General features: G+C 34.8%; 1 protein-coding gene across 1 annotated transcript; it reads left to right on the forward strand.

Moving 5' to 3' along the window:
* The first annotated feature begins 1,605 nt into the window (after nt 1–1,605).
* On the forward strand, nt 1,606–2,586 carry LOC110916325 (inositol-tetrakisphosphate 1-kinase 5). The gene has a single exon (XM_022161067.2). The coding sequence runs from the start codon at nt 1,606–1,608 to the stop codon at nt 2,584–2,586; it is 981 nt and encodes a 326-aa protein (XP_022016759.1).
* The last annotated feature ends 9,521 nt before the right edge of the window (nt 2,587–12,107 follow it).

Here is a 12,107-nt window from a genome sequence, read left to right on the forward strand (position 1 = left end):
TTCCATGCGGGAACCTCACTGCCCTCAGGATCGAACCTGAGACCAAGTGAGTAAACCCTCACACCTCCGACCAGCTGGGCTGGCCATCATTGGCATTTGACTATTTATTTACTTGAAATTTCACACAGCATCTAGAATTATATAAATATTTTAATATTGTGATTTCTTTTAACAAATCACTTCTAATTTTATTATTTTCTTAATACAATAATATAAATAATTTAATATTGTGAATTCTTTTAACAAATCACTTCTAATTTTATTATTTTCTTAATATAATAATAAAATTTGATTTCTGAGACGGAAGTGGCTACACATTGTTTGTTGAAAGGTAAATTTTATAATACGTGCAGTGGGAATGGTTTTTGGCATAGATTAAATTCTGAATGGTGGATATACGTTGTACGTATTCAAAACAATGATAAAATGATTTATCAAATTGTACATCATTTTTAGAACAACTTTGTAACCCTAACGCTATCTTCCTGAATTTAATAAACAAAAGAAAAGAAGAGAAAATAAATTAAGAAAAAAAAAATAAGTAGAAAGGAAAATTTTAATTACCTACGGTGTTCCCCAATTCGAAGGAAATCAAAGGAAAAGTAAGGATTTTATGCATAAAATACATTTTCCTTCCAACTCTCTCCAATTTAGAAGGATTAAAAATGAAGTAAAAAGACATAAGTTTTCCTTCCATTTCTTTTCATTTCCTTCTTAAAAAAAACTCTAGAACACGGTTTTTTTTTTTACATCTTTCCAAATCCTTTCTTTTCCTTTGTTAAATAAAACTCGGGAACACAACGTAAATACCATATACCAGTCAAGGGTGGGTATCTAGAGGTAACACTAGTGTACTTGTAAACTGAGTGAACAAATCTTAGCTATTGATTTACACTTGTGTATACAGTTGTGTATTGATAATCAATGAATAAAATTAGTTCAATAGTGTTCACTACTAAAAGGTTATTTATAAATGAAACTAACCCAACCAATCAATAGACCACTAACTTATACCCTATTGTTAACCCCACATCACTTTTGTGAGGGATAAGCCCCATACCAATCAATAGATCACTAACTTATGCCCTATTGCTAAACAATTGGGGAGATTAAATCTCTTGGGTTCCTATGGGTTAAGTACCGGTCGAAGCATTTATCCTTAACGTGGGCGCAATGGCGGGATTTCAATGGTCTAGACTGATGAATTGGTTCCTTGCGGTGTTTGTTTTGTTCTGTTAGTTTTGGTGGTCTTATCGTCCATTATTGTTGGATGTATCATACGGTTACCTAAGCCTTAATTAATAGAATTCTATGGCCGTTATAAAAATATATGTTAGAATCAAAAAAATAACTATCTTTCTCTTGTAAGAGATGTTATTATGTGATTTCTATTTAATTTGTATAAATTCATTTTTTACTCATAAATGTACATTATGAATCCCAAATCAAGGAGATCCCTACAGTTTTCGATAACTGATTCATCAAATACATATCGCCCAATATTATTTGTGGGCATACATTTGTTTGAGCATATATCAAACAAATAAGACTAGACTTTAAATTTGATCATCTCCATCTGTTTATCCAAAAACACGATTAAAAAAAATGCCAGAACTTGAAGAAAAAACCAATCTTTTTCTAGTGGGTTATGCATTACCCTCAAGAAAGATCGAAGCTTTCATGGTGGAATCATTCATCACCTATGCCAAACAACAAGGCATTCAATTCATCCCGATTGATATTTCAAAACCATTAAACGATCAAGGACCATTTGATTGCATAATTCACAAACTTTACGGCCAAGAATGGGACCTCAACCTCCAAAACTTCTCCATCAACCACCCTAACGCCACCATAATCGACCCGCCCTCCTCCATCCAACGCCTCCACGACCGCGTCTCAATGCTCGACCCCATACCGAGTCTCAACATCCCACAACTCAAAATCCCAACCCAAATTGTTATCCAAGATGTCGAATCATTAAAATCTAACGATTTTCGCTTTCCATTGATGGTGAAACCGCTGCTTGCAGACGGGTCTGCCAACGCGCATAACATGTCACTTGTGTTTAACCAAGAAGGGTTAACCAACAAGCTCGAACTCGATCCACCCATGGTGCTACAACAGTTTGTAAACCACGGAGGGGTCGTGTTTAAGGTTTACGTAGCGGGTGAATATGTTAAATGTGTGAAAAGAAGTTCATTGCCGGATGTTTCAAAAGAGAGCATGGAGAAACTGGCAGTGGAATCCGGTGGAGTTATGAGCTTTTCGAAGATATCGAGTGCGGTGATTTCGGGTGATGAAGGGGGAAGTAATGAGAGTGTAGAGATGCCTGACCCGGTGTTTATTGATGAGGTGGCTAGAGGCTTGAGACTTGCTCTTGGATTGCATCTTTTTAATTTTGATATGATTAAAGCTGATAAAGAAGATGGGTATCTTGTGGTTGATATTAATTACTTTCCGGGTTATGAGAAGTTACCATCTTATGAGTCTGTAATGACTGAGTTCTTCTTGAATGTAAAGAAATCACAGGAGTTGAAGATGGTGACCATGGAGCTTGTTAAGGATGATGGGTTACACGATTAAAAGTGTTTTTTTTGGGTAATTTTATGTATCCCCGCTAAACTTTCAAAATATCAAATATGTTAAAATCATGTAAGGCATTGTACATTTACCTTAGAGACTTGTGTTCTATAAAATATGATATTACATATATGTATAGAAGTAGGTATCATGTTTGGACCAAAAAGAAAAAAAAAGTGGTAAAAGGTGTTTGTGTGAATTGCATAAAGGTCCAAGAAAGAAAGTTAAGCCATTCTTTTGGTATTTCTTATTAGAATTGGTTTTTACCTAAAATGATTATTGGTTGTATCAAAATTAACTCTATAAAAGCTTAGAAATCATGTATGAAAGTGTTAGATATGTTTAATTTGATAAGTTAGCAAACAATAACTGATGCATTTGAAGGATTTCTGTCAGACAATTAAAATTTACCTAAGAGTGTCTTTTCTTAGAAATCGAATCAAACAATATACATAAAATGATCTTTGGTGCAGTGGCACGCGTATTTTGGTTAGTTCTTTGGACCCGGTGAGACCCGGGTTCGAGTCCCTTGGTTCATTACTTTTTATTGAGTTTCATTTAACAGTTTCCAATAATTGCACAACTAGTCCCTGCACTTAAAAGTTCTAAAGAATTACCAAATCAGTCCCTTCAATTAGGAAATTAGTTTAATCTGAAATTTACAAGTAGGTTAGTTATTTCTTTTGTAATTATTAACAGGACTAACAAGTTTCATTCATAAAATTAATATTTTAAACCCGAAAAAACTAGTTATAGTAGTTTCTAAATATGCACATCTAATATAAATAAAAAAGTTCGTTTAGGATCCGGTTAATGGATGGGTATCGGAGATCCGTTTTTAGCGGATGTTAGTTTATCGAATAATACGATTTTGTCACTTTCGTAGATGCCTTGTTTATCGTTAAGATATAATATAAGGGCACATTTTTTTACCTCGAACAAGGTACATGAATTCTCAGAGACGTCACTGTTAAGATATATGCCAAGCTAACCAAATTATTACCTCAATAAGGCTGCTCAGAATAGGATCCATGGAATTAGGTGTGGCAAACTGGAATGGTTCTTTGCACTCTGAGGAATTTTGGGGAAAACCCTGGATAATGATAAAGCTGATCTCACATTGATATAACATCCGGAGAAATCTCGGAAAACAGTACGACTTCCTCCACCCGAATGTCGCATGAGATCCAACATATATACCTTATTTATATAGGAATTTTGGATTTTAATAATTTCAACTATTAACATATTGGCCTCCAATGGACCCTGACTAACAGAACCCTAATGTCGTCAGTCTTCGGTCGTCGAAAAACCGTTTGTTGGCCAGAAAAAGGTTCCTAAAGGTCCGATATAAATAAGGTTACAAAGAGGTTTGGGACGAAAATGTTGAGTTCTTTAGCCAAAAAGTTGAGTTTCTGACCAAAAAGAAGTTTTCCATCGAAAAGAGAGTATTCTGACTACTTTAATAATTGTGGTTTTTACTAGAATAAGGTTCCTAAAGATCCGTAATAAGTTTACAAAGAAGTTTGGGACGAAAATGTTGAGTTAACATCATTCTATTAGTTATATTCAACTAGGATCCAATGGAGGGCAAGTATGGTGTCACCGGTCACGACACTTCCAGCTTCATTCTCGTATATTTAAGTTGTAGTTAAAAAGCTCGTAGTTAGACTTTGGGTTGGGTCGGCCGATTCACCTTTAAATGTGCACTAGTTTACTCGTCCCATCGGTTTGCGATGCGCTCCTACCCTAGATTTGGCAGGTCGTGCCTCCGGCGTTGTTATCTTGAAGAAATTAAAGTGCTTAAAGCAAGCCTGTCACTCTGTATACATGAGTATAGGATAACCTCATAGGATTTCGGTCCTATTACGTTGGCCTTTGGGATAGGAGTAATGATTACCAAGGACAGTCAGGAACATTTGTATTCTATAGTCAGAGGTGGAATTCTTCAATTTATGAAATACGAACAACTGTGAAAGTATTTACCAATGATGTTTTTTTTATTAACATAGAATGAAAGTTGGGGGGGGGGGGGATCGAAGATGAACAAACCCCATCCTTATCTCAACCATAAACGATGATGACTAAGAATTGGTGGATGTTACTTTTAGTACTCCTCGGCACCTTATGAGAAATCAAAGTTTTTGAAAGACTAAGATGAGCTCTTTCTTGAGTCCATGGGTGGTGGGGCATAGTCATTCTTAGTTGGTGGAGAGATTTGTTTGGTTAAATTCGTTAATGAATGAGACCTCAGCATGCTAACTAGCCATGTGAAGGTGTCCCTCCATGGCCGGCTTCTTATGGGACTAGAGGTGTTTTATACCACAGAGGTTTGAGGCATTAATTTGTCTGTGATGCCTTTAGATGTTATGTGACGCATGTGCGCTTGATATAAACAAAAGTGCACCTATTTTTATATCAATTTACACCCACTTTTTGTTAAGTTTTGTTAAAGAAATTATTAAAATAGGCTTCTTTTTTGTTTATTTTTTATTTTCAGGAGAAAACGAACCCAAGTTGAACAAAAGAAGCAAAAACGAGCAAAAATCTGAAGAAATAAAGATAAGTTGTACATACACGCCCCATGTCTTGGATCCAAAAACTGTTAGCACCTCTAGAAGATCATATAGCGAAGCCCAAACACACCATGTGCCCTGAGGGCACGTCCCGTGTCTTGGCTCTAAACGACAAGGGTTGACTTTTGGAAAATTTGGAAGATCCGAGGGACCTACAAGAGTTGACCACAGCCTGTTTCTGGCATACACTGCTTGTGCCTCGCTAACTGGCTATAACAGGTCATATGGCCATACATGGAGCATGCTTGGAAGGCACGCCCCGTGTCTGGGCCTCCAACAGCCTATACATACAAGGCCAGTTTAACCATATTCACTTGCTCCTTTATTCATCTCTTCGCCACTACCACATTTCTATTCTACCCACTATCTCTAATCATTGTAATCACTAAGAAAAAAACACAAAATCATGGTGTATTAATATAATCTTTTCATGTTTGATGAAAACTAGTTCCATGGCCATTCTTGGCTAAGTTTCTTGATGGTGTTTTGGGGGAAACTTGCCCCCTTGATGGGGAGTTAACTAAGGTAAACAATGGGTGAATAAGATGTGTATGTTTGTGTGTATGTGTTAATGGCTTTGATTAATTAATATATAGTTTATTGAAAGTGAGGAAGTATTAGTGTCGCCGTTAACTTGGGTCATTAGTCTTTCGGCTTAACTCTTAAAATCTTCCAATTATCTTGCATCGCCATTAGCTTGGGTCGTTCATGTTTTCTATGTCTATGTAGAGTCAAAATATGTTGATGCTCTGTAAGGAGGTTAAATGTTTTGGAATGGGACTTGGGGTTGGTAAGCTCTTCCCATTACGTGGCGTTGGTACCAAAGCGTAAAGGACTTAGTTTTTATAAAAGTAACTACTTTAGAGGAATTGACAACTCACCAAAGGAATCATAGTGACAATTAATTTAAACCCCTTAAAATATTTAATTAACTAAAACTAAATCATAGTGGTATATACTTTCCACGCTGATTGGGCGGTACTATTATGGTTTGATCCGGCCTTGAGTGGTCTCTCTTTGCGGATTCAAAACGATATGGTCGAGTGTGTTGGGATCTCGACCCAGGTATTACACAACTTTATGCATTAAAACAAATAGTTTCTCGTTTAACAATCGAGCCCTCTTAACCCATGGTAAGATTTAGTTAAAAAGAACATCAAGAGTTAAGTTGATCTAAACACCCCTTTTTCTTTTCATTGACTAACCTCTTCATTTTTATTTTAAGCCATTTTTAACCTTTTACTTTTGATTGATTTGATTAGACGCTAACGAAGACTTGGTACTAAAACTCGCTGTATTCTTGGACGACCTCAGTATCTTACCATCAATATATTACGCAAACGATGGGTGCACTTTCCCAACGTGAAGTGTAGTATAACATTATTTTATCGTGTTTTTATAAATATTAAAACTTGAACTAGTGCATAAAACGGCTAAAAATATACCATCTTTTACGTGCACACCACACCACGTCAAGGCTACATTGATGTATTCAACGATTATATAGCCTCGGCCGATAGGCCCAGGAAATCTTCGAAATTTCATCGTGATGAGGATAGATCATTGTAATTATTGGTGTAAAACGATAAATTCCTTATAAGCCAGAGTAATCAGCTAGCATTGACTACATCCCTACCCATTGTACACACTGCCTCGCTAACGATTGAATAGTCCGATGAAGTGTTAAGATCATGGAGATGTGGGCGGTTCGCTCCTAGGACGTCATTAGAATTCCACTAAACATTATCATTTAGAGGAAGAAGAATCGTAACAAGGTTTCCATAGGTGAACCTACGGAAAGATCATTGTCGAACCCAACATGATAGAACTACCTGTGAACAAGTAAAAACAACCGATCTTAGAGGGTTCGAAGCTTTTGTTTTGACCCTTGTGAGGTCCTACCGACGTGAGTTCTTGCTTGCCCCATCCGATTGGACATCATGGATCCCTAGCACGACGCGTGCTAAGGGAAACTAAACTCAAAGGGCTCGTGGCATTGCGCCTTGTTTGCGATGTACAAGATGTATGTGGCCTTTTTGTAAACCTAAAATGACTCTCGGCAGCAAATATCTCGACTCACCCATTGATAAAGAACGTAAAAATGTGAAATTTGGTGTGAATAATATATAAATAAATTAATTAATAAAAATAATATATATTAATATTAAGAGAAATAAATTGTACTCATTACGTATCTCAAAAATGTCAAAATATTTACTTAATACTAAAAAATGACACTAAGGTTATTATATTTTTTAAAAATTTTATTTTCTCCTATATAAATCTATACTATATTATAATACATATAACGAGAACATAAAAATAATTTTATATAGTTTTAAAATTTTATTATATTTTTTAAAGCATATGGTACAATCCTTTAAAACATGTTCTTGACTTTTAACAAACTTCCTACACGATTTTTAAATGACCATAACATTTTCATACATTGCTATTTCTATATAAATAAATCATGAAAACAAACATTTTATCCTTTTTAATTTGAGTATGGTATTACTACTGTTTTTTAAATAAAAACTAAATTAACATGCTACATTATTTGACCAGTGTCTATGTTTCGCGTTGCATCGCGCGGACTCTTAAGTTTTTTTATAGCTCGCATTCATTACATTTAAAGAAAATATGTATACGTGGTTGTGTTTAGTTTTCTTTTCTCGAAGTTTCAGTATAAATTTTGATGAAAACCGGATTGTATACGAGATAGATTATTTATTTGGTATCGGATGCTATATCGAGTGTCAGTGTCGCATCGGTGTCAAGATGAACGAAACCAACTCTTACAATACATCGTCAGTAATCGGAAACGGTATTGATTTTCTTTATTATGGTTTTCGGTCGATGTAAAATAAAATTTTATTTTTTTGGTTACATGACTTTATTTTTTGTGTTATATCAAACACTTTTTACAAACAAACTTACTTTAGTATTGATTGAACCTTTTTTTTGTTATGTACAAGATGTGTTCAGAATAATATATTTTTTGTGTCGCAAGGCATACAGATTGCTGATACTGTACTAGTAACGAAACGAATTAGACCAATACCGACCAAACAAATTCGGTACCACTATTGGTGTTACCGGAACCAATGTAGGTTTTCGTTTCTTTTGTTTTCAATCGATGTAACAAATTTTGTTTTTTTTCATATATAATGTTTTATTTCATACCGATTATATCGTCGCGACGTACTTATTTTTATCTACGTTTTGATATAAACTTTTCAAAACTGAGTTGCGGCAACACATGGATATAAACCACTCGGTTAAACCAAGTTGGTAACCTGAATTATGTATTTGAGGTGGCTTAAAAACTGTTTATGATATGACATCTCGCCTAAAGGATCTCACATCGTTTTCATGGGTTGGCAAAGTGTGGGGAAATTTTTAGCAGAGTTGTGGAAAATTTTGCCACTTAAATTAAACATCTTTTACCAGTTAAACTTTGTTAAACTTTGTAGAGATGACATGTCGTTCCGATAGGATAAAAATATATATATATATATTTTATTTTCTTATATTTTCATCACTCCTGAAAAAGAATAAGAAGATATTTTCGTCTCTACAAATTGAAACTAAAAAAGGTTTTTTGTTGGATGTTCAAAAAAAACCTTTGCCAACCCTGCTAGTCTGCTTATGTTTTAAAAATATTCTTTCGTTGGACGTTAAAAAAAAAGGTTTTTCGTTTATAAAAAAATAATAGAAAAACAATTTTAACCCTATAGGAATGATAGCCTTGCTTAAAAGATAGAAAAACGATATAGAAACGACATATAGTCCTATAAATTGATCTATAGAGACTAACATTAAAGCATTTTCTTGTAATATATATCTAGTCCCCCAATATTCAAAAAACAACACGCCCAAAAAAGATTTACTTTAGAAAAAGCCCGATTAGGCGATGTTTATCCAAAGTCGATCTCCCGATACTTTATAGATGCTTTCATTATATTATTTCTTGCAATAAGCCACATGTAGCGATGTTAAAGTTTTTAATGACCGACACTTTATGCTTTCATTGTAACTAGGTTTAAAGAAGTTCGCCGCGTTGCTGCGAATTTCTTTTGTTATTTAGTCTGTGTTCACATGTATTTTAAAATCACTACGAGCGCATTGCGAACGGAACTGCTAACAAGAATAAAAAGAAAATGTAGAAAAAAACACTAGAAGATCCGAGGGACCTACAAGAGTTGACCACATCCTGTTTCTGGCATACACTGCTTGTGCCTCGCTAACTGGCTATAACAGGTCATATGGCCATACATGGAGCATGCTTGGAAGGCACGCCCCGTGTCTGGGCCTCCAACAGCCTATACATACAAGGCCAGTTTAACCATATTCACTTGCTCCTTTATTCATCTCTTCGCCACTACCACATTTCTATTCTACCCACTATCTCTAATCATTGTAATCACTAAGAAAAAAACACAAAATCATGGTGTATTAATATAATCTTTTCATGTTTGATGAAAACTAGTTCCATGGCCATTCTTGGCTAAGTTTCTTGATGGTGTTTTGGGGGAAACTTGCCCCCTTGATGGGGAGTTAACTAAGGTAAACAATGGGTGAATAAGATGTGTATGTTTGTGTGTATGTGTTAATGGCTTTGATTAATTAATATATAGTTTATTGAAAGTGAGGAAGTATTAGTGTCGCCGTTAACTTGGGTCATTAGTCTTTCGGCTTAACTCTTAAAATCTTCCAATTATCTTGCATCGCCATTAGCTTGGGTCGTTCATGTTTTCTATGTCTATGTAGAGTCAAAATATGTTGATGCTCTGTAAGGAGGTTAAATGTTTTGGAATGGGACTTGGGGTTGGTAAGCTCGTCCCATTACGTGGCGTTGGTACCAAAGCGTAAAGGACTTAGTTTTTATAAAAGTAACTACTTTAGAGGAATTGACAACTCACCAAAGGAATCATAGTGACAATTAATTTAAACCCCTTAAAATATTTAATTAACTAAAACTAAATCATAGTGGTATATACTTTCCACGCTTATTGGGCGGTACTATTATGGTTTGATCCGGCCTTGAGTGGTCTCTCTTTGCGGATTCAAAACGATATGGTCGAGTGTGTTGGGATCTCGACCCAGGTATTACACAACTTTATGCATTAAAACAAATAGTTTCTCGTTTAACAATCGAGCCCTCTTAACCCATGGTAAGATTTAGTTAAAAAGAACATCAAGAGTTAAGTTGATCTAAACACCCCTTTTTCTTTTCATTGACTAACCTCTTCATTTTTATTTTAAGCCATTTTTAACCTTTTACTTTTGATTGATTTGATTAGACGCTAACGAAGACTTGGTACTAAAACTCGCTGTATTCTTGGACGACCTCAGTATCTTACCATCAATATATTACGCAAACGATGGGTGCACTTTCCCAACGTGAAGTGTAGTGTAACATTATTTTATCGTGTTTTTATAAATATTAAAACTTGAACTAGTGCATAAAACGGCTAAAAATATACCATCTTTTACGTGCACACCACACCACGTCAAGGCTACATTGATGTATTCAACGATTATATAGCCTCGGCCGATAGGCCCAGGAAATCTTCGAAATTTCATCGTGATGAGGATAGATCATTGTAATTATTGGTGTAAAACGATAAATTCCTTATAAGCCAGAGTAATCAGCTAGCATTGACTACATCCCTACCCATTGTACACACTGCCTCGCTAACGATTGAATAGTCCGATGAAGTGTTAAGATCATGGAGATGTGGGCGGTTCGCTCCTAGGACGTCATTAGAATTCCACTAAACATTATCATTTAGAGGAAGAAGAATCGTAACAAGGTTTCCATAGGTGAACCTACGGAAAGATCATTGTCGAACCCAACATGATAGAACTACCTGTGAACAAGTAAAAACAACCGATCTTAGAGGGTTCGAAGCTTTTGTTTTGACCCTTGTGAGGTCCTACCGACGTGAGTTCTTGCTTGCCCCATCCGATTGGACATCATGGATCCCTAGCACGACGCGTGCTAAGGGAAACTAAACTCAAAGGGCTCGTGGCATTGCGCCTTGTTTGCGATGTACAAGATGTATGTGGCCTTTTTGTAAACCTAAAATGACTCTCGGCAGCAAATATCTCGACTCACCCATTGATAAAGAACGTAAAAATGTGAAATTTGGTGTGAATAATATATAAATAAATTAATTAATAAAAATAATATATATTAATATTAAGAGAAATAAATTGTACTCATTACGTATCTCAAAAATGTCAAAATATTTACTTAATACTAAAAAATGACACTAAGGTTATTATATTTTTTAAAAATTTTATTTTCTCCTATATAAATCTATACTATATTATAATACATATAACGAGAACATAAAAATAATTTTATATAGTTTTAAAATTTTATTATATTTTTTAAAGCATATGGTACAATCCTTTAAAACATGTTCTTGACTTTTAACAAACTTCCTACACGATTTTTAAATGACCATAACATTTTCATACATTGCTATTTCTATATAAATAAATCATGAAAACAAACATTTTATCCTTTTTAATTTGAGTATGGTATTACTACTGTTTTTTAAATAAAAACTAAATTAACATGCTACATTATTTGACCAGTGTCTATGTTTCGCGTTGCATCGCGCGGACTCTTAAGTTTTTTTATAGCTCGCATTCATTACATTTAAAGAAAATATGTATACGTGGTTGTGTTTAGTTTTCTTTTCTCGAAGTTTCAGTATAAATTTTGATGAAAACCGGATTGTATACGAGATAGATTATTTATTTGGTATCGGATGCTATATCGAGTGTCAGTGTCGCATCGGTGTCAAGATGAACGAAACCAACTCTTACAATACATCGTCAGTAATCGGAAACGGTATTGATTTTCTTTATTATGGTTTTCGGTCGATGTAAAATAAAATTTTATTTTTTTGGTTACATGACTTTATTTTT

Source organism: Helianthus annuus, chromosome 16, assembly GCF_002127325.2.
Source record: "Helianthus annuus cultivar XRQ/B chromosome 16, HanXRQr2.0-SUNRISE, whole genome shotgun sequence".
In the NCBI taxonomy this organism is placed as follows: Eukaryota; Viridiplantae; Streptophyta; class Magnoliopsida; order Asterales; family Asteraceae; genus Helianthus; species Helianthus annuus.